Source organism: Perca fluviatilis, chromosome 1, assembly GCF_010015445.1.
Source record: "Perca fluviatilis chromosome 1, GENO_Pfluv_1.0, whole genome shotgun sequence".
NCBI lineage: Eukaryota > Metazoa > Chordata > Actinopteri > Perciformes > Percidae > Perca > Perca fluviatilis.
The window spans coordinates 25910442-25934845 of NC_053112.1; the positions used below are offsets into that span (position 1 = coordinate 25910442).

The window sequence follows — 24404 nt, forward strand, 5'->3', positions numbered from 1 at the left end:
AAGCTGTAAAATAATGCAATTGTTTTGCAAGTATTTTGTTTGAAATGGAACTGAACTGAACTGGGGGAATAGCAGAAAATATATCAATGTTCTAGCAGCAAACAATATATAAACATTTTTTTACATTGTCATCCCTTGTTTTGTTACCCATCACTCTAGAACTGGCAAGAGAACTGGAGTTCAGTGAGAATGATATCCAATTAGTAAGAACAGAGAATCCCAATTCCCTCCAAGAGCAGAGCCATGCCTTGCTGCAGCGCTGGGTTGAGCGTGAAGGCAAACATGCCACAGGTACATGGTACTTGGTCTGACAGATTTCACTTGACATTTTACTAGTATTTGTCAATACAGTACTTTAAATACTGTAAACATTGTTAATCCATTTGCACTCCAGGCAATTGCTTGAACACAGCCTGTGCAATTAATCTATTTTAACTTTGGTTTTTAATCTATCAAATAATTAGTATATGGTAGGCTTATATTCATACTGTAGATTCAATGTAATCTTACATTTGCAATTTTTAAATAATTTCTTTGTTGTGTCAATTGAATGTTTTTTAACCGTCTTTTAATGATTGTTAAATCCTTCAACAGAGGACTGTATGATTAAGAGACTAACCAAGATCAACCGCATGGACATTGTCCATCTTATTGAAACCCAGATGAACAAGTCAGTTCAAGAGCAAACATCTAGAACTTATGCAGAGATAGAGAAGACTCTGGATCACAGTGAAGGTAGTAACACTAAAACAAACACTCAACTCAGCAACCACTTTGAAGTATCTATCTAACACCAGGCAATATTCATGTTTTTGCTAGCACTCTTATTTATCACGTCTGTGTTTTTTAGTATCTGTAGCCCTATCTTCGGTGCAAGAGGATGCAGACAGCCCCAGAGTTGTGAGAAGGGTGGAGTCAGACCGCAGACCACCCCCAGCTGTTTCTGAAGAGGACCTCTCAGTTGCTTCCCTACTGGATATTCCTTCCTGGGCAGAGCCTGTTGGACACACCCACTCAGAGAGCATGCATGGTGACCTGTTGGAGGAGCTCGAGATCCCACAGTAAATTATTTATTTGAAATGATTCCTGAATCTGCAACACACATCAGCAGCGTAACGTAGTGCCACATCATTTGATACAGTTCAACGGACACCCATTGCACACAATGGACACGCCATATAGGCATAAAAAGATAAAGAAGTAGTCTAGTCAAAACTGCTGTTTTTAAGGAGGGCAATATTTCCCAGCATGTCGAGGCTGAGAAATATAACAGTGTCATATCCTGATGTAAGGAGGGTGCAGGTATTTGCCCCGTGCCCATTGTTTGTGGGTGTTGCCCTTTAGTCTTGTTAAATTAGGGCTTTGACATATCACATTCATGCAAAGTCATATTTCTGACCTAGCCTTCTTTTTGTATTACAGTGAATTGAACCCTAACTTGTGGATCTCTGAAGATGTAATTACACAAGAACCTACAAGTTACGACAACTCAGATGAGCAAGTAAGTTCGCTTCCCACTTTAGAAGAAGCAGCACTGGGGAGCAAAGCAACTCAGGGTTATGCCCCCAGAGTGAAAGACCAGAAAGATTGCTGCAGTGTTGAAGTTCATTCTTCTAGGCCTTTCCAAGGTGGCACACAGTGCCGAGTCAAAGACGACTCCAGCCAAACCTTACCATTGAAGCAGTGTGGTGGTGAAGATGAACAAGGGCAATCACCTAAAATCCTGAAGTTACCATCATCTATATATATCAGAGACTTTGGTTTGTGCCTATCAGAGTCAGACCAAGCTGAGACTGACTTCAGTGAGCTTTGTGATGAGTTTAGCAATGAACCACTGCATACAGAGCGAGCTAAAACCAGTATCAGAAGAATTTCTGACCCTAGCCTGTTAGCCTTGCCACCAAAGGACCAACAAGCAACTCTGGCCATGACTGAAGATGACACAGATGTAGCTCAAAAAAGCAGGCTCTCTCAGAAGTGTACTGATGAGGTCCCAGCCCAAGTAATCTGTGGTCATGACAAGATCCCACATGTTTCATGTGTGGAGACGGGCTTAAAACCCTTTAAGTCAAGTAAAGAAGAAAATACAAAACCCCAAGTGTACAGTGATGCGTATCCAGAAAACCTGCTCTTCATTGATGATTTAATTGAACCCATAATTGCAACAGCTAAGTACAGCATGGTGAAACAATTCAAAATGAAGGTACCAAAGACCAATTTGCCACAAAGTTTGACAACGAGTGACCCTGCTGACATGGCTTGTGACATAACTGATATTACCCATCTTGCAATGCAGTCACCTGAGCAAGATGTGACACTACCTTTCACTTGTATAGAGTACAGCCCTTTGACCCCTGATTCTTTAACATCTGAGAAGCAGTGTGGCTCATTTTCACCTGTTAATGAAAGGGATATATTCCCTGAAGAGGCATGGATATTAAATGACCCCATAGCTAGACTGTCGTCCCCTGAATCGGTCATGTCAATTGGTGACTATAGGGCAATGTCACCTGACTCTCCCTTGGGGGGGGGGGAGGTCTTATCTGCAGACTTTTTCAGTATATTGGATGGCAGCCAGGCACGCTCTCCTAGGTCTGATGCATTTAGTTCACCAGATGTTACAATTAATTTAACTGAAGATGAATTACACCCCAATCAATCAAACACATATAAATGTGCATCACTGTTTGGTTTGAAAGATTTTTCCACTGCTGTAATTTCACACTCATTTTGTTCGGAGTTCTTTGAATCTGGGAATAAGTATAGGCCACTGTCACCTCACTCTCAAGTACCTAAATATAGTCCACATGTAACTGATGGTGTACAGATAAAGGAAGAGTTCAGGGCAATCTCACCTGTGACATCAGATATCGAATGTCAGTGCCAACCATCCTCGCCAGAATCACAGACTTCTCAGTGCAGTTTCTCATTTCTTGAACTTATGCTCTCAGAACCTATACGTGCCCAACTTATGAATCAATATTGTGATTATTACTTACTATATTCAGGAGGAAATCCACCCTTACCACTGACGTCAGCTCCTCACACTACAGTCTGCGAAGAACTCGGTCAGGGTAGCCCTTTGACACCAGACTTGGTAGCCTCAGATCATTTGCAATATTATATAAATGCTCTATCACCTCTTGATAAATGGTGGGATGAAAAAAGCACAGATGCACCAAATAGACTGACATGGCATGTAAGAGCTAAAGAAAGGGCACCTCTGTTTACAACTGATGTTTCAGCTGCAAAATATCTTATACATGATGATGTCACAAGTATCCATAGTGGAGTGGATTTATGCTGTTCAAGTCAAACAGAAAAGTCATCTGAAGCACCAAAACCACAGAAGGAAAGTAGTCAATCTTTCCTTGATTACTGGTTTTCTAAGTTGAAACCACAATCCTCTGATTACATACCATCACAAGGTCAGTCAGATGATAATTTAACAAACATAAGACAAAAAAAATCACAACACAAACATATGCAAGATTCCATGAATTCATATTGGGTGAAAGAATCATCCAAAAGAAACTCATGCTCAGATCACAAATATCACAAACAGTCTGTAGAAACCTGTCACATGTTCACACAACTACCAACAACGAAACCAATGGTCTTTAACTTGGTGGAGAGACCAAAATACATTTTAGAGTTTCCAAGTAACATAGCTCCAACATCCAACACCGAAAATTCATTTATTAAGACTGAAAACAGAGAGTGCAATTGTACACTACTTAAAGATGGCCTCAACAAATTAAGGCCACAGTCCCATATGTCGAATATTTTTTTAGGAAAATTATATAATGATATATACCTTGAAAATACATTGGATGAAACTGGACAGGATTCTCCAAAGTCTGCATTTTTGGCACACTTTAGAGCATCCTCCCCAGCATCTGTGGCGTCAGTTGAGGAGTGTTCTTTGTCCCCTCACATGACATTTGGCCAAATGAAGAGTCAACATTGTAACTATTATTTACAGTACTCTGAAAGTAGACCAGCATCACCTCTTTCAACACTGTCAGATGTTGAGTATTCAGATTTTTGTCTTGAGGAATTGTTTGGGGACACCAGACCAGATTCGCCAGATTCACTTACTTTACGGGTTGATGCTAAACACACAAGCATAACTGTAACTGCATCCCAACCATTGTTCCCTGCAAGACCTCTTACATATGCAGATGTTGTGCGGGGCATAACACAAGAAAGACAAGCAGATACTTTGTTGGTGTGCGAACCATTTGAGTTTATACCTATTTGGACTCCGTCAGTGTCGTCAGACAAGGAGTTCACTCACTCCTTCGTAGAAGACTGGGTCACCAGACCACATTCTCCAGAGTCAGTGACATCTCAAAGTGAACATAGGCCCCTCTCTCCTGACTCACCTGATCCTCAGTTCAGAGCTCCCTATATCAGTTATGATGTTGAATTGTCAAGACACAGGTCATTTACACCACAATCAGCTTTTTCAGACTGGGAAGGTACTGATTTGTGTCTGGAGACACTGTTTGACGAGACCAGACCAGAGTCCCCTCAATCAGTTTTATCAGACTTTGAACTTGATAAGTTATTTAGCAGCAGGGGGGCTGTGTCCGCAATCCGTGTCTTCCGATTTTGACTTTTCTCTTATGCAGGAATGGTTAGCAGACTTTAGAGCATCCTCCCCAGAATCTGTGGCATCAGTTGAGCAGCATTCTTTGTCTCCTCGCATGACATTTGGCCAAATGAAGTGTCAACATTGTAACTATTATTTACAGTACTCTGAAAGTAGACCAGCATCACCTCTTTCAACACTGTCAGATGTTGAGTATTCAGATTTTTGTCTCGAGGAATTGTTTGGGGACACCAGACCAGATTCGCCAGATTCACTTACTTTTCGGGGTTGATGCTAAACACAAAAGCGTAACTGTAACTGCATCCCAACCATTGTTCCCTGCAAGACCTCTTACATATGCAGATGTTGTGCGGAACACATGAAAGACAAGCAGATACTTCCGTGGTGTGCGAACCATTTAAGTTTATACCTATTTGGACCTCAGTCAGTGTCGTCAGACAAGGAGTGCATTCACTCCTTCATAGAAGACTGGGTCACCAGACCACATTCTCCAGAGTCAGTGGCATCAGATAGAGAACATAGGGTCACCTCTCCTGACTCAACTGTTCCTCAGTTTGGATCTCCTTATATCACTCACGACGTTGGAATTGTCAAGACATAGGTCGTTTACCCCCACAATCAACATTTTCAGACTGGGAAGGTACCGATTTGTGTCTGGAGACACTGTTTGATGAGACTAGACCAGAGTCTCCGCAGTCAGTTTCATCAGACTTTGTAATTTGATACTGTTTTTAGCAGCAGGGCGTTGTCCCCGGAATCTGTGTCTTCCAATTTTGACTTTTCTCTTCTGCAGGAATGGTTAGCAAACTGTAGAACAACCTCCCCAGAGTCAGTGGCATCTCAAAGTGAACATAGGCCCCTCTCTCCTGACTCACCTGTTCCTCAGTTCAGAGCTCCCTATATCACTCACGACGTTGAATTGTCAAGACATAGGTCGTTTACACCACAATCAACATTTTCAGACTGGGAAGGTACTGATTTGTGTCTGGAGACACTGTTTGACGAGACCAGACCAGAGTCCCCTCAATCAGTTTTATCAGACTTTGAACTTGATAAGTTATTTAGCAGCAGGGCATTGTCGCCGCAATCCGTGTCTTCCGATTTTGACTTTTCTCTTATGCAGGAATGGTTAGCAGACTTTAGAGCATCCTCCCCAGAATCTGTGGCATCAGTTGAGCAGCATTCTTTGTCTCCTCGCATGACATTTGGCCAAATGAAGTGTCAACATTGTAACTATTATTTACAGTACTCTGAAAGTAGACCAGCATCACCTCTTTCAACACTGTCAGATGTTGAGTATTCAGATTTTTGTCTCGAGGAATTGTTTGGGGACACCAGACCAGATTCGCCAGATTCACTTACTTTACGGGTTGATGCTAAACACAAAAGCGTAACTGTAACTGCATCCCAACCATTGTTCCCTGCGCAAGACCTCTTACATATGCAGATGTTGTGCGGGGCATAACATGAAAGACAAGCAGATACCGTTGGTGGCGAACCATTTAAGTTTATACCTATTTGGACTCCATCAGTGTCGTCAGACAAGGAGTGCACTCACTTCTTCATAGAAGACTGGGTCACCAGACCACATTCTCCAGAGTCAGTGGCATCTGATAGAGAACATAGGGTCCCCTTTCCTGACTCACCTGTTCCTCAGTTCAGAGCTCCCTATATCAGTCATGATGTTGAATTGTCAAGACACAGGTCATTTACACCACAATCAGCTTTTTCAGACTGGGAAGGTACTGATTTGTGTCTGGAGACACTGTTTGACGAGACCAGACCAGAGTCCCCTCAGTCAGTTTTATTAGACTTTGAACTTGATAAGTTATTTAGCCGCAGGGCGTTGTCGCCGGAATCCGTGTCTTCAGATTTTGACTTTTCTCTTATGCAGGAATGGTTAGCAGACTTTAGAGCACCCTCCCCAGAATCTGTGGCATCACTTGAGCAGCATTCTTTGTCTCCTCGCATGACATTTGGCCAAATGAAGTATCAACATTGTAACTATTATTTACAGTACTCTGAAAGTAGACCAGTATCACCTATTTCAACACTGTCAGATGTTGAGTATTCAGATTTTTGTCTCGAGGAATTGTTTGGGGACACCAGACCAGATTCGCCAGATTCACTTACTTTACGGGTTGATGCTAAACACACAAGCGTAACTCTAGCTACATCCCATCCGTTGTTTACTGCAAGACCTCTTACATATGCAGATGTTGTGCGGGGCATAACACATGAAAGACAAGCAGATACTTCGTTGGTGTGCGAACCATTTAAGTTTATACCTATTTCGAGTCCGTCAGTGTCGTCAGACAAGGAGTGCATTCACTCCTTCATAGAAGACTGGGTCACCAGACCACATTCTCCAGAGTCAGTGGCATCAGATAGAGAACATAGGGTCACCTCTCCTGACTCAACTGTTCCTCAGTTTGGATCTCCTTATATCACCCCCACGTCCTTAAATTGTCAAGACATAGGTCGTTTACCCCACACAATCAACATTTTCAGACTGGGAAGGTACCGATTTGTGTCTGGAGACACTGTTTGATGAGACTAGACCAGAGTCTCCGCAGTCAGTTTCATCAGACTTTGTACCGATACGTTTTTAGCAGCAGGGCGTTGTCCCCGGAATCTGTGTCTTCCAATTTTGACTTTTCGCTTCTGCAGGAATGGTTAGCAAACTGTAGAACATCCTCCCCAGAGTCAGTGGCATCTCAAAGTGAACATAGGCCCCTCTCTCCTGACTCACCTGTTCCTCAGTTCAGAGCTCCCTATATCACTCACGACGTTGAATTGTCAAGACATAGGTCGTTTACACCACAATCAACATTTTCAGACTGGGAAGGTACTGATTTGTGTCTTGAGACAACGTTTGACGAGACTAGACCAGAGTCCCCGCAGTCAGTTTCATCAGACTTTGCACTTGATAAGTTTTTTAGCAGCGAGGGCGTTGTCCCGCCGAATCTGTGTCTTCCAATTTTGACTTTTCTCTTCTGCAGGAATGGTTAGCAAACTGCTTCCAAAGCCTCCCCAGAGTCAGTGGCATCTCAAAGTGAACATAGGTCCCTCTCTCCTGACTCACCTGTTCCTCAGTTCAGAGCTCCCTATATCAGTCATGATGTTGAATTGTCAAGACACAGGTCATTTACACCACAATCAACTTTTTCAGACTGGGAAGGTACTGATTTGTGTCTGGAGACACTGTTTGACGAGACCAGACCAGAGTCCCCTCAATCAGTTTTATCAGACTTTGAACTTGATAAGTTATTTAGCAGCAGGGCATTGTCGCCGCAATCCGTGTCTTCCGATTTTGACTTTTCTCTTATGCAGGAATGGTTAGCAGACTTTAGAGCATCCTCCCCAGAATCTGTGGCATCAGTTGAGCAGCATTCTTTGTCTCCTCGCATGACATTTGGCCAAATGAAGTGTCAACATTGTAACTATTATTTACAGTACTCTGAAAGTAGACCAGCATCACCTCTTTCAACACTGTCAGATGTTGAGTATTCAGATTTTTGTCTCGAGGAATTGTTTGGGGACACCAGACCAGATTCGCCAGATTCACTTACTTTACGGGTTGATGCTAAACACACAAGCATAACTGTAACTGCATCCCAACCATTGTTCCCTGCAAGACCTCTTACATATGCAGATGTTGTGCGGGGCATAACACAAGAAAGACAAGCAGATACTTTGTTGGTGTGCGAACCATTTGAGTTTATACCTATTTGGACTCCGTCAGTGTCGTCAGACAAGGAGTTCACTCACTCCTTCGTAGAAGACTGGGTCACCAGACCACATTCTCCAGAGTCAGTGACATCTCAAAGTGAACATAGGCCCCTCTCTCCTGACTCACCTGATCCTCAGTTCAGAGCTCCCTATATCAGTTATGATGTTGAATTGTCAAGACACAGGTCATTTACACCACAATCAGCTTTTTCAGACTGGGAAGGTACTGATTTGTGTCTGGAGACACTGTTTGACGAGACCAGACCAGAGTCCCCTCAATCAGTTTTATCAGACTTTGAACTTGATAAGTTATTTAGCAGCAGGGCGTTGTCGCCGCAATCCGTGTCTTCCGATTTTGACTTTTCTCTTATGCAGGAATGGTTAGCAGACTTTAGAGCATCCTCCCCAGAATCTGTGGCATCAGTTGAGCAGCATTCTTTGTCTCCTCGCATGACATTTGGCCAAATGAAGTGTCAACATTGTAACTATTATTTACAGTACTCTGAAAGTAGACCAGCATCACCTCTTTCAACACTGTCAGATGTTGAGTATTCAGATTTTTGTCTCGAGGAATTGTTTGGGGACACCAGACCAGATTCGCCAGATTCACTTACTTTACGGGTTGATGCTAAACACAAAAGCGTAACTGTAACTGCATCCCAACCATTGTTCCCTGCAAGACCTCTTACATATGCAGATGTTGTGCGGGGCATAACACATGAAAGACAAGCAGATACTTCGTTGGTGTGCGAACCATTTAAGTTTATACCTATTTGGACTCCGTCAGTGTCGTCAGACAAGGAGTGCATTCACTCCTTCATAGAAGACTGGGTCACCAGACCACATTCTTCAGAGTCAGTGGCATCAGATAGAGAACATAGGGTCACCTCTCCTGACTCAACTGTTCCTCAGTTTGGATCTCCTTATATCACTCACGACGTTGAATTGTCAAGACATAGGTCGTTTACCCCACAATCAACATTTTCAGACTGGGAAGGTACCGATTTGTGTCTGGAGACACTGTTTGATGAGACTAGACCAGAGTCTCCGCAGTCAGTTTCATCAGACTTTGTACTTGATACGTTTTTTAGCAGCAGGGCGTTGTCCCCGGAATCTGTGTCTTCCAATTTTGACTTTTCTCTTCTGCAGGAATGGTTATTTGCAAAAAAAAAAAAAAACAAGGGGGGGGGGAGAGGGGAAAAAAAAAAAAAAAATTTTTTTTTTTTTTTTTTTTTTTTTTTTGGGGAGAACCCAAAAAAACCCACGGGGGTGTGTTTTTTTAAAAAGAAGGTGGTGTAAACAACAAAAAAAAAAATTTTGAAAGGGGGGGGGTTGTTTTTTTTGGGGGGGAATTTTTTGGGGGGGACCAAACAACCCCCCCTCCATTTTTTTTTTCAACTTTGAACTTTGATAAGTTATTTAGCAGCAGGGCATTGTCGCCGCAATCCGTGTCTTCCGATTTTGACTTTTCTCTTATGCAGGAATGGTTAGCAGACTTTAGAGCATCCTCCCCAGAATCTGTGGCATCAGTTGAGCAGCATTCTTTGTCTCCTCGCATGACATTTGGCCAAATGAAGTGTCAACATTGTAACTATTATTTACAGTACTCTGAAAGTAGACCAGCATCACCTCTTTCAACACTGTCAGATGTTGAGTATTCAGATTTTTGTCTCGAGGAATTGTTTGGGGACACCAGACCAGATTCGCCAGATTCACTTACTTTACGGGTTGATGCTAAACACAAAAGCGTAACTGTAACTGCATCCCAACCATTGTTCCCTGCAAGACCTCTTACATATGCAGATGTTGTGCGGGGCATAACACATGAAAGACAAGCAGATACTTCGTTGGTGTGCGAACCATTTAAGTTTATACCTATTTGGACTCCATCAGTGTCGTCAGACAAGGAGTGCACTCACTTCTTCATAGAAGACTGGGTCACCAGACCACATTCTCCAGAGTCAGTGGCATCTGATAGAGAACATAGGGTCCCCTTTCCTGACTCACCTGTTCCTCAGTTCAGAGCTCCCTATATCAGTCATGATGTTGAATTGTCAAGACACAGGTCATTTACACCACAATCAGCTTTTTCAGACTGGGAAGGTACTGATTTGTGTCTGGAGACACTGTTTGTCGAGACCAGACCAGAGTCCCTCAGTCAGTTTTATTAGACTTTGAACTTGATAAGTTATTTGGCCGGAGCCCGGCGTTGTCGCCGGAATCCGTGTCTTCAGATTTTGACTTTTCTCTTATGCAGGAATGGTTAGCAGACTTTAGAGCACCCTCCCCAGAATCTGTGGCATCACTTGAGCAGCATTCTTTGTCTCCTCGCATGACATTTGGCCAAATGAAGTATCAACATTGTAACTATTATTTACAGTACTCTGAAAGTAGACCAGTATCACCTATTTCAACACTGTCAGATGTTGAGTATTCAGATTTTTGTCTCGAGGAATTGTTTGGGGACACCAGACCAGATTCGCCAGATTCACTTACTTTACGGGTTGATGCTAAACACACAAGCGTAACTCTAGCTACATCCCATCCGTTGTTTACTGCAAGACCTCTTACATATGCAGATGTTGTGCGGGGCATAACACATGAAAGACAAGCAGATACTTCGTTGGTGTGCGAACCATTTAAGTTTATACCTATTTCGAGTCCGTCAGTGTCGTCAGACAAGGAGTGCATTCACTCCTTCATAGAAGACTGGGTCACCAGACCACATTCTCCAGAGTCAGTGGCATCAGATAGAGAACATAGGGTCACCTCTCCTGACTCAACTGTTCCTCAGTTTGGATCTCCTTATATCACTCACGACGTTGAATTGTCAAGACATAGGTCGTTTACCCCACAATCAACATTTTCAGACTGGGAAGGTACCGATTTGTGTCTGGAGACACTGTTTGATGAGACTAGACCAGAGTCTCCGCAGTCAGTTTCATCAGACTTTGTACTTGATACGTTTTTTAGCAGCAGGGCGTTGTCCCCGGAATCTGTGTCTTCCAATTTTGACTTTTCGCTTCTGCAGGAATGGTTAGCAAACTGTAGAACATCCTCCCCAGAGTCAGTGGCATCTCAAAGTGAACATAGGCCCCTCTCTCCTGACTCACCTGTTCCTCAGTTCAGAGCTCCCTATATCACTCACGACGTTGAATTGTCAAGACATAGGTCGTTTACACCACAATCAACATTTTCAGACTGGGAAGGTACTGATTTGTGTCTGGAGACACTGTTTGACGAGACCAGACCAGAGTCCCCTCAATCAGTTTTATCAGACTTTGAACTTGATAAGTTATTTAGCAGCAGGGCATTGTCGCCGCAATCCGTGTCTTCCGATTTTGACTTTTCTCTTATGCAGGAATGGTTAGCAGACTTTAGAGCATCCTCCCCAGAATCTGTGGCATCAGTTGAGCAGCATTCTTTGTCTCCTCGCATGACATTTGGCCAAATGAAGTGTCAACATTGTAACTATTATTTACAGTACTCTGAAAGTAGACCAGCATCACCTCTTTCAACACTGTCAGATGTTGAGTATTCAGATTTTTGTCTCGAGGAATTGTTTGGGGACACCAGACCAGATTCGCCAGATTCACTTACTTTACGGGTTGATGCTAAACACAAAAGCGTAACTGTAACTGCATCCCAACCATTGTTCCCTGCAAGACCTCTTACATATGCAGATGTTGTGCGGGGCATAACACATGAAAGACAAGCAGATACTTCGTTGGTGTGCGAACCATTTAAGTTTATACCTATTTGGACTCCATCAGTGTCGTCAGACAAGGAGTGCACTCACTTCTTCATAGAAGACTGGGTCACCAGACCACATTCTCCAGAGTCAGTGGCATCTGATAGAGAACATAGGGTCCCCTTTCCTGACTCACCTGTTCCTCAGTTCAGAGCTCCCTATATCAGTCATGATGTTGAATTGTCAAGACACAGGTCATTTACACCACAATCAGCTTTTTCAGACTGGGAAGGTACTGATTTGTGTCTGGAGACACTGTTTGACGAGACCAGACCAGAGTCCCCTCAGTCAGTTTTATTAGACTTTGAACTTGATAAGTTATTTAGCCGCAGGGCGTTGTCGCCGGAATCCGTGTCTTCAGATTTTGACTTTTCTCTTATGCAGGAATGGTTAGCAGACTTTAGAGCACCCTCCCCAGAATCTGTGGCATCACTTGAGCAGCATTCTTTGTCTCCTCGCATGACATTTGGCCAAATGAAGTATCAACATTGTAACTATTATTTACAGTACTCTGAAAGTAGACCAGTATCACCTATTTCAACACTGTCAGATGTTGAGTATTCAGATTTTTGTCTCGAGGAATTGTTTGGGGACACCAGACCAGATTCGCCAGATTCACTTACTTTACGGGTTGATGCTAAACACACAAGCGTAACTCTAGCTACATCCCATCCGTTGTTTACTGCAAGACCTCTTACATATGCAGATGTTGGCGGGGCGTAACACATGAAAGACAAGCAGATACGTGGTGTCGCGGTGCCATTTAAAGTTTATACCTATTTCGAGTCCGTCAGTGTCGTCAGACAAGGAGTGCATTCACTCCTTCATAGAAGACTGGCACCAGACCACATTCTCCAGAGTCAGTGGCATCAGATAGAGAACATAGGGTCACCTCTCCTGACTCAACTGTTCCTCAGTTTGGATCTCCTTATATCACTCACGACGTTGAATTGTCAAGACATGGGTCGTTTACCCCACAATCAACATTTTCAGACTGGGAAGGTACCGATTTGTGTCTGGAGACACTGTTTGATGAGACTAGACCAGAGTCTCCGCAGTCAGTTTCATCAGACTTTGTACGTATACGTTTTTTAGCAGCAGGGCGTTGTCCCCGGGAATCTGTGTCTTCCAATTTTGACTTTTCGCTTCTGCAGGAATGGTTAGCAAACTGTAGAACATCCTCCCCAGAGTCAGTGGCATCTCAAAGTGAACATAGGCCCCTCTCTCGACTCACCTGTTCCTCAGTTCAGAGCTCCCTATATCACTCACGACGTTGAATTGTCAAGACAGATGTCGTTTACACCACAATCAACATTTTCAGACTGGGAAGGTACTGATTTGTGTCTTGAGACAACGTTTGACGAGACTAGACCAGAGTCCCCGCAGTCAGTTTCATCAGACTTTGCACTTGATAAGTTTTTTAGCAGCAGGGCGTTGTCCCCGGAATCTGTGTCTTCCAATTTTGACTTTTCTCTTCTGCAGGAATGGTTAGCAAACTTTAGAACATCCTCCCCAGAGTCAGTGGCATCTCAAAGTGAACATAGGTCCCTCTCTCCTGACTCACCTGTTCCTCAGTTCAGAGCTCCCTATATCAGTCATGATGTTGAATTGTCAAGACACAGGTCATTTACACCACAATCAACTTTTTCAAGACTGGGAAGGTACTGATTTGTGTCTGGAGACACTGTTTGACGAGACCAGACCAGAGTCCCCTCAATCAGTTTTATCAGACTTTGAACTTGATAAGTTATTTAGCAGCAGGGCATTGTCGCCGCAATCCGTGTCTTCCGATTTTGACTTTTCTCTTATGCAGGAATGGTTAGCAGACTTTAGAGCATCCTCCCCAGAATCTGTGGCATCAGTTGAGCAGCATTCTTTGTCTCCTCGCATGACATTTGGCCAAATGAAGTGTCAACATTGTAACTATTATTTACAGTACTCTGAAAGTAGACCAGCATCACCTCTTTCAACACTGTCAGATGTTGAGTATTCAGATTTTTGTCTCGAGGAATTGTTTGGGGACACCAGACCAGATTCGCCAGATTCACTTACTTTACGGGTTGATGCTAAACACAAAAGCGTAACTGTAACTGCATCCCAACCATTGTTCCCTGCAAGACCTCTTACATATGCAGATGTTGTGCGGGGCATAACACATGAAAGACAAGCAGATACTTCGTTGGTGTGCGAACCATTTAAGTTTATACCTATTTGGACTCCGTCAGTGTCGTCAGACAAGGAGTGCATTCACTCCTTCATAGAAGACTGGGTCACCAGACCACATTCTCCAGAGTCAGTGGCATCAGATAGAGAACATAGGGTCACCTCTCCTGACTCAACTGTTCCTCAGTTTGGATCTCCTTATATCACTCACGACGTTGAATTGTCAAGACATAGGTCGTTTACCCCACAATCAACATTTTCAGACTGGGAAGGTACCGATTTGTGTCTGGAGACACTGTTTGATGAGACTAGACCAGAGTCTCCGCAGTCAGTTTCATCAGACTTTGTACTTGATACGTTTTTTAGCAGCAGGGCGTTGTCCCCGGAATCTGTGTCTTCCAATTTTGACTTTTCGCTTCTGCAGGAATGGTTAGCAAACTGTAGAACATCCTCCCCAGAGTCAGTGGCATCTCAAAGTGAACATAGGCCCCTCTCTCCTGACTCACCTGTTCCTCAGTTCAGAGCTCCCTATATCACTCACGACGTTGAATTGTCAAGACATAGGTCGTTTACACCACAATCAACATTTTCAGACTGGGAAGGTACTGATTTGTGTCTTGAGACAACGTTTGACGAGACTAGACCAGAGTCCCCGCAGTCAGTTTCATCAGACTTTGCACTTGATAAGTTTTTTAGCAGCAGGGCGTTGTCCCCGGAATCTGTGTCTTCCAATTTTGACTTTTCTCTTCTGCAGGAATGGTTAGCAAACTTTAGAACATCCTCCCCAGAGTCAGTGGCATCTCAAAGTGAACATAGGTCCCTCTCTCCTGACTCACCTGTTCCTCAGTTCAGAGCTCCCTATATCAGTCATGATGTTGAATTGTCAAGACACAGGTCATTTACACCACAATCAACTTTTTCAGACTGGGAAGGTACTGATTTGTGTCTGGAGACACTGTTTGACGAGACCAGACCAGAGTCCCCTCAATCAGTTTTATCAGACTTTGAACTTGATAAGTTATTTAGCAGCAGGGCATTGTCGCCGCAATCCGTGTCTTCCGATTTTGACTTTTCTCTTATGCAGGAATGGTTAGCAGACTTTAGAGCATCCTCCCCAGAATCTGTGGCATCAGTTGAGCAGCATTCTTTGTCTCCTCGCATGACATTTGGCCAAATGAAGTGTCAACATTGTAACTATTATTTACAGTACTCTGAAAGTAGACCAGCATCACCTCTTTCAACACTGTCAGATGTTGAGTATTCAGATTTTTGTCTCGAGGAATTGTTTGGGGACACCAGACCAGATTCGCCAGATTCACTTACTTTACGGGTTGATGCTAAACACAAAAGCGTAACTGTAACTGCATCCCAACCATTGTTCCCTGCAAGACCTCTTACATATGCAGATGTTGTGGGGGGCATAACACATGAAAGACAAGCAGATACTTCGTTGGTGTGCGAACCATTTGAGTTTATACCTATTTGGACTCCGTCAGTGTCGTCAGACAAGGAGTGCATTCACTCCTTCATAGAAGACTGGGTCACCAGACCACATTCTCCAGAGTCAGTGGCATCTGATAGAGAACATAGGGTCCCCTTTCCTGACTCACCTGTTCCTCAGTTCAGAGCTCCCTATATCAGTCATGATGTTGAATTGTCAAGACACAGGTCATTTACACCACAATCAGCTTTTTCAGACTGGGAAGGTACTGATTTGTGTCTGGAGACACTGTTTGACGAGACCAGACCAGAGTCCCCTCAGTCAGTTTTATTAGACTTTGAACTCTATAAGTTATTTAGCCGCAGGGCGTTGTCGCCGGAATCCGTGTCTTCAGATTTTGACTTTTCTCTTATGCAGGAATGGTTAGCAGACTTTAGAGCACCCTCCCCAGAATCTGTGGCATCACTTGAGCAGCATTCTTTGTCTCCTCGCATGACATTTGGCCAAATGAAGTATCAACATTGTAACTATTATTTACAGTACTCTGAAAGTAGACCAGTATCACCTATTTCAACACTGTCAGATGTTGAGTATTCAGATTTTTGTCTCGAGGAATTGTTTGGGGACACCAGACCAGATTCGCCAGATTCACTTACTTTACGGGTTGATGCTAAACACACAAAGCGTAACTCTAGCTACATCCCATCCGTTGTTTACTGCAAGACCTCTTACATATGCAGATGTTGTGCGGGGGCATAACACATGAAAGACAAGCAGATACTCGTTGGTGTGCGAACCATTTAAGTTTATACCTATTTCGAGTCCGTCAGTTGTCGTCAGACAAGGAGTGCATTCACCCTAAAAAAGGGGCACCAAACCCCTTTTTCCAGAGTCAGTGGTCAGATACTGGGTAGAACGCTTAAAAAAATAGGGTCACCTCTCCTGACTCAACTGTTCCTCAGTTTGGATCTCCTTATATCACTCACGACGTTGAATTGTCAAGACATAGGTCGTTTACCCCACAATCAACATTTTCAGACTGGGAAGGTACCGATTTGTGTCTGGAGACACTGTTTGATGAGACTAGACCAGAGTCTCCGCAGTCAGTTTCATCAGACTTTGTACTTGATACGTTTTTTAGCAGCAGGGCGTTGTCCCCGGAATCTGTGTCTTCCAATTTTGACTTTTCGCTTCTGCAGGAATGGTTAGCAAACTGTAGAACATCCTCCCCAGAGTCAGTGGCATCTCAAAGTGAACATAGGCCCCTCTCTCCTGACTCACCTGTTCCTCAGTTCAGAGCTCCCTATATCACTCACGACGTTGAATTGTCAAGACATAGGTCGTTTACACCACAATCAACATTTTCAGACTGGGAAGGTACTGATTTGTGTCTTGAGACAACGTTTGACGAGACTAGACCAGAGTCCCCGCAGTCAGTTTCATCAGACTTTGCACTTGATAAGTTTTTTAGCAGCAGGGCGTTGTCCCCGGAATCTGTGTCTTCCAATTTTGACTTTTCTCTTCTGCAGGAATGGTTAGCAAACTTTAGAACATCCTCCCCAGAGTCAGTGGCATCTCAAAGTGAACATAGGTCCCTCTCTCCTGACTCACCTGTTCCTCAGTTCAGAGCTCCCTATATCAGTCATGATGTTGAATTGTCAAGACACAGGTCATTTACACCACAATCAACTTTTTCAGACTGGGAAGGTACTGATTTGTGTCTGGAGACACTGTTTGACGAGACCAGACCAGAGTCCCCTCAATCAGTTTTATCAGACTTTGAACTTGATAAGTTATTTAGCAGCAGGGCATTGTCGCCGCAATCCGTGTCTTCCGATTTTGACTTTTCTCTTATGCAGGAATGGTTAGCAGACTTTAGAGCATCCCTCCCCAGAATCTGTGGCATCAGTTGAGCAGCATTCTTTGTCTCCTCGCATGACATTTGGCCAAATGAAGTGTCAACATTGTAACTATTATTTACAGTACTCTGAAAGTAGACCAGCATCACCTCTTTCAACACTGTCAGATGTTGAGTATTCAGAATTTTGTCTCGAGGAATTGTTTGGGGACACCAGACCAGATTCGCCAGATTCACTTACTTTACGGGTTGATGCTAAACACAAAGCGTAACTGTAACTGCATCCCAACCATTGTTCCCTGCAAGACCTCTTACATATGCAGATGTTGCGCAAGGGCATAACACATGAAAGACAAGCAGATACTTCGCGCGGCGAACCATTTAAGTTTATACCTATTTGGACTCCGTCAAGTGTCGTCAGACAAGGAGTGCATTCACTCCTTCATAGAAGACTGGGTCACCAGACCACATTCTCCAGAGTCAGTGGCATCAGATAGAGAACATAGGGTCACCTCTCCTGACTCAACTGTTCCTCAGTTTGGATCTCCTTATATCACTCACGACGTTGAATTGTCAAGACATAGGTCGTTTACCCCACAATCAACATTTTCAGACTGGGAAGGTACCGATTTGTGTCTGGAGACACTGTTTGATGAGACTAGACCAGAGTCTCCGCAGTCAGTTTCATCAGACTTTGTACTTGATACGTTTTTTAGCAGCAGGGCGTTGTCCCCGGAATCTGTGTCTTCCAATTTTGACTTTTCGCTTCTGCAGGAATGGTTAGCAAACTGTAGAACATCCTCCCCAGAGTCAGTGGCATCTCAAAGTGAACATAGGCCCCTCTCTCCTGACTCACCTGTTCCTCAGTTCAGAGCTCCCTATATCACTACCGACGTTGAATTGTCAAGACATAGGTCGTTTACACCACAATCAACATTTTCAGACTGGGAAGGTACTGATTTGTGTCTTGAGACAACGTTTGACGAGACTAGACCAGAGTCCCCGCAGTCAGTTTCATCAGACTTTGCACTTGATAAGTTTTTTAGCAGCAGGGCGTTGTCCCCGGAATCTGTGTCTTCCAATTTTGACTTTTCTCTTCTGCAGGAATGGTTAGCAAACTTTAGAACATCCTCCCCAGAGTCAGTGGCATCTCAAAGTGAACATAGGTCCCTCTCTCCTGACTCACCTGTTCCTCAGTTCAGAGCTCCCTATATCAGTCATGATGTTGAATTGTCAAGACACAGGTCATTTACACCACAATCAACTTTTTCAGACTGGGAAGGTACTGATTTGTGTCTGGAGACACTGTTTGACGAGACCAGACCAGAGTCCCCTCAATCAGTTTTATCAGACTTTGAACTTGATAAGTTATTTAGCAGCAGGGCATTGTCCGCCGTAACGTGTCTTCCGATTTTGACTTTTCTCTTATGCAGGAATGGTTAGCAGACTTTAGAGCATCCTCCCAGAATCTGTGGCATCAGTTGAGCAGCATTCTTTGTCTCCTCGCATGACATTTGGCCAAATGAAGTGTCAACATTGTAACTATTATTTACAGTACTCTGAAAGTAGACCAGCATCACCTCTTTCAACACTGTCAGATGTTGAGTATTCAGATTTTTGTCTCGAGGAATTGTTTGGGGACACCAGACCAGATTCGCCAGATTCACTTACTTTACGGGTTGATGCTAAACACAAAAGCGTAACTGTAACTGCATCCCAACCATTGTTCCCTGCAAGACCTCTTACATATGCAGATGTTGTACGGGCATAACACATGAAAGACAAGCAGATACTTCGCGTGCTTGTGGAACCATTTAAGTTTATACCTATTTGGACTCCGTCAGTGTCGTCAGACAAGGAGTGCATTCACTCCTTCATAGAAGACTGGGTCACCAGACCACATTCTCCAGAGTCAGTGGCATCAGATAGAGAACATAGGGTCACCTCTCCTGACTCAACTGTTCCTCAGTTTGGATCTCCTTATATCACTCACGACGTTGAATTGTCAAGACATAGGTCGTTTACCCCACAATCAACATTTTCAGACTGGGAAGGTACCGATTTGTGTCTGGAGACACTGTTTGATGAGACTAGACCAGAGTCTCCGCAGTCAGTTTCATCAGACTTTGTACTTAATACGTTTTTTAGCAGCAGGGGTTGTCCCCGGAATCTGTGTCTTCCAATTTTGACTTTGGCTTCTGCAGGAATGGTTAGCAAACTGTAGAACATCCTCCCCAGAGTCAGTGGCATCTCAAAGTGAACATAGGCCCCTCTCTCCGACTCACCTGTTCCTCAGTTCAGAGCTCCCTATATCACTCCACGGGTGAATTGTCAAGACATAGGTCGTTTACACCACAATCAACATTTTCAGACTGGGAAGGTACTGATTTGTGTCTTGAGACAACGTTTGTCGAGACTAGACCAGAGTCCCCGCAGTCAGTTTCATCAGACTTTGCACTTGATAAGTTTTTAGCAGCAGGGCGTTGTCCCCGGAATCTGTGTCTTCCAATTTTGACTTTTCTCTTCTGCAGGAATGGTTAGCAAACTTTAGAACATCCTCCCCAGAGTCAGTGGCATCTCAAAGTGAACATAGGTCCCTCTCTCCTGACTCACCTGTTCCTCAGTTCAGAGCTCCCTATATCAGTCATGATGTTGAATTGTCAAGACACAGGTCATTTACACCACAATCAACTTTTTCAGACTGGGAAGGTACTGATTTGTGTCCGGAGACACTGTTTGGCGAGACCAGACCAGAGTCCCCTCAATCAGTTTTATCAGACTTTGAACTTGATAAGTTATTTAGCAGCAGGGCATTGTCCAACGCAATCCGTGTCTTCGATTTTGACCTTTCTCTTATGCAGGAATGGTTAGCAGACTTTAGAGCATCCTCCCCAGAATCTGTGGCATCAGTTGAGCAGCATTCTTTGTCTCCTCGCATGACATTTGGCCAAATGAAGTGTCAACATTGTAACTATTATTTACAGTACTCTGAAAGTAGACCAGCATCACCTCTTTCAACACTGTCAGATGTTGAGTATTCAGATTTTTGTCTCGAGGAATTGTTTGGGGCCACCAGACCAGATTCGCCAGATTCACTTACTTTACGGGTTGATGCACACAAAACATAAAAGCTTAACTGTAACTGCATCCCAACCATTGTTCCCTGCAAGACCTCTTACATATGCAGATGTTGTGCCGGGGCACTAACACATGAAAGACAAGCAGATACTTTGTTGGTGTGCGAACCATTTAAGTTTATACCTATTTGGACTCCGTCAGTGTCGTCAGACAAGGAGTGCATTCACTCCTTCATAGAAGACTGGGTCACCAGACCACATTCTCAGAGTCAGTGGCATCAGATAGAGAACATAGGGTCACCTCTCCTGACTCAACTGTTCCTCAGTTTGGATCTCCTTATATCACTCCGACGTTGAATTGTCAAGACATAGGTCGTTTACCCCACAATCAACATTTTCAGACTGGGAAGGTACCGATTTGTGTCTGGAGACACTGTTTGATGAGACTAGACCAGAGTCTCCGCAGTCAGTTTCATCAGACTTTGTACTTGATACGTTTTTTAGCAGCAGGGCGTTGTCCCCCCGAATCTGTGTCTTCCAATTTTGACTTTTCGCTTCTGCAGGAATGGTTAGCAAACTGTAGAACATCCTCCCCAGGGTCAGTGGCATCTCAAAGTGAACATAGGCCCCTCTCTCCTGACTCACCTGTTCCTCAGTTCAGAGCTCCCTATATCACTCACGACGTTGAATTGTCAAGACATAGGTCGTTTACACCACAATCAACATTTTCAGACTGGGAAGGTACTGATTTGTGTCTTGAGACAACGTTTGACGAGACTAGACCAGAGTCCCCGCAGTCAGTTTCATCAGACTTTGCACTTGATAAGTTTTTTAGCAGCAGGGCGTTGTCCCCGGAATCTGTGTCTTCCAATTTTGACTTTTCTCTTCTGCAGGAATGGTTAGCAAACTTTAGAACATCCTCCCCAGAGTCAGTGGCATCTCAAAGTGAACATAGGTCCCTCTCTCCTGACTCACCTGTTCCTTAGTTCAGAGCTCCCTATATCAGTCATGATGTTGAATTGTCAAGACACAGGTCATTTTACACCACAATCAACTTTTTCAGACTGGGAAGGTACTGATTTGTGTCTGGAGACACTGTTTGACGAGACCAGACCAGAGTCCCCTCAATCAGTTTTATCAGACTTTGAACTTGATAAGTTATTTAGCAGCAGGGCATTGTCGCGCAATCCGTGTCTTCCGATTTTGACTTTTCTCTTATGCAGGAATGGTTAGCAGACTTTAGAGCAACTCCTCCCAGAATCTGTGGCATCAGTTGAGCAGCATTCTTTGTCTCCTCGCATGACATTTGGCCAAATGAAGTGTCAACATTGTAACTATTATTTACAGTACTCTGAAAGTAGACCAGCATCACCTCTTTCAACACTGTCAGATGTTGAGTATTCAGATTTTTGTCTCGAGGAATTGTTTGGGGACACCAGACCAGATTCGCCAGATTCACTTACTTTACGGGTTGATGCTAAACACAAAAGCGTAACTGTAACTGCATCCCAACCATTGTTCCCTGCAAGACCTCTTACATATGCAGATGTTGTGGGGGGCATAACACATGAAAGAGAAGCAGATACTTCGTTGGTGTGCGAACCATTTGAGTTTATACCTATTTGGACTCCGTCGGTCGGTCAGACAAGGAGTGCATTCACTCCTTCATAGAAGACTGGGTCACCAGACCACATTCTCCAGAGTCAGTGGCATCTGATAGAGAACATAGGGTCCCCTTTCCTGACTCACCTGTTCCTCAGTTCAGAGCTCCCTATATCAGTCATGATGTTGAATTGTCAAGACACAGGTCATTTACACCACAATCAGCTTTTTCAGACTGGGAAGGTACTGATTTGTGTCTGGGAACACTGTTTGTGGACCCAGACCAGAGTCCCCTCAGTCAGTTTTATTAGACTTTGAACTCTATAAGTTATTTAGCCGCGGGCGTTGTCGCCGGAATCCGTGTCTTCAGATTTTGACTTTTCTCTTATGCAGGAATGGTTAGCAGACTTTAGAGCACCCTCCCCAGAATCTGTGGCATCACTTGAGCAGCATTCTTTGTCTCCTCGCATACATTTGGCCAAATGAAGTATCAACATTGTAACTATTATTTACAGTACTCTGAAAGTAGACCAGTATCACCTATTTCAACACTGTCAGATGTTGAGTATTCAGATTTTTGTCTCGAGGAATTGTTTGGGGACACCAGACCAGATTCGCCAGATTCACTTACTTTACGCGGGTTGATGCTAAACACACAAAGCGTAACTCTAGCTACATCCCATCCGTTGTTTACTGCAAGACCTCTTACATATGCAGATGTTGTGCGGGGCATAACACATGAAAGACAAGCAGATACCGTTGGTGTGCGAACCATTTAAGTTTATACCTATTTCGAGTCCGTCAGTGTCGTCAGACAAGGAGTGCATTCACTCCTTCATAGAAGACTGGGTCACCAGACCACATTCTCCAGAGTCAGTGGCATCAGATAGAGAACATAGGGTCACCTCTCCTGACTCAACTGTTCCTCAGTTTGGATCTCCTTATATCACTCACGACGTTGAATTGTCAAGACATAGGTCGTTTACCCCACAATCAACATTTTCAGACTGGGAAGGTACCGATTTGTGTCTGGAGACACTGTTTGATGAGACTAGACCAGAGTCTCCGCAGTCAGTTTCATCAGACTTTGTACTTGATAACGTTTTTTAGCAGCAGGGCGTTGTCCCCGGAATCTGTGTCTTCCAATTTTGACTTTTCGCTTCTGCAGGAATGGTTAGCAAACTGTAGAACATCCTCCCCAGAGTCAGTGGCATCTCAAAGTGAACATAGGCCCCTCTCTCCTGACTCACCTGTTCCTCAGTTCAGAGCTCCCTATATCACTCCACGACGTTGAATTGTCAAGACATAGGTCGTTTACACCACAATCAACATTTTCAGACTGGGAAGGTACTGATTTGTGTCTTGAGACAACGTTTGGCGAGACTAGACCAGAGTCCCCGCAGTCAGTTTTCATCAGACTTTGCACTTGATAAGTTTTTTAGCAGCAGGGCGTTTGTCCCGGAATCTGTGTCTTCCAATTTTGACTTTTCTCTTCTGCAGGAATGGTTAGCAAACTTTAGAACATCCTCCCCAGAGTCAGTGGCATCTCAAAGTGAACATAGGTCCCTCTCTCTCTGACTCACCTGTTCCTCAGTTCAGAGCTCCCTATATCAGTCATGATGTTGAATTGTCAAGACACAGGTCATTTACACCACAATCAACTTTTTCAGACTGGGAAGGTACTGATTTGTGTCTGGAGACACTGTTTGACGAGACCAGACCAGAGTCCCCTCAATCAGTTTTATCAGACTTTGAACTTGATAAGTTATTTAGCAGCAGGGCATTGTCGCCGCAATCCGTGTCTTCCGATTTTGACTTTTCTCTTATGCAGGAATGGTTAGCAGACTTTAGAGCATCCTCCCCAGAATCTGTGGCATCAGTTGAGCAGCATTCTTTGTCTCCTCGCATGACATTTGGCCAAATGAAGTGTCAACATTGTAACTATTATTTACAGTACTCTGAAAGTAGACCAGCATCACCTCTTTCAACACTGTCAGATGTTGAGTATTCAGATTTTTGTCTCGAGGAATTGTTTGGGGACACCAGACCAGATTCGCCAGATTCACTTACTTTACGGGTTGATGCTAAACACAAAAGCGTAACTGTAACTGCATCCCAAACCATTGTTCCCTGCAAGACCTCTTACATATGCAGATGTTGTG

At 43.8% G+C, this 24404-nt stretch overlaps 1 protein-coding gene across 21 annotated transcripts in view; it reads left to right on the forward strand.

Moving 5' to 3' along the window:
- ank2a (ankyrin 2a, neuronal) overlaps nucleotides 1-24404 on the forward strand; it is a 100525-nt gene that overhangs the window by 52715 nt on the left and 23406 nt on the right. For all 21 annotated transcript variants that reach the window (XM_039798729.1, XM_039798735.1, XM_039798745.1 and 18 more), the window contains 4 exons: nucleotides 160-291; nucleotides 595-735; nucleotides 851-1061; nucleotides 1423-1501. In XM_039798729.1, the coding sequence (XP_039654663.1) occupies nucleotides 160-291; nucleotides 595-735; nucleotides 851-1061; nucleotides 1423-1501 (563 nt within the window). The remainder of the gene's footprint in view (nucleotides 1-159; nucleotides 292-594; nucleotides 736-850; nucleotides 1062-1422; nucleotides 1502-24404) is intronic.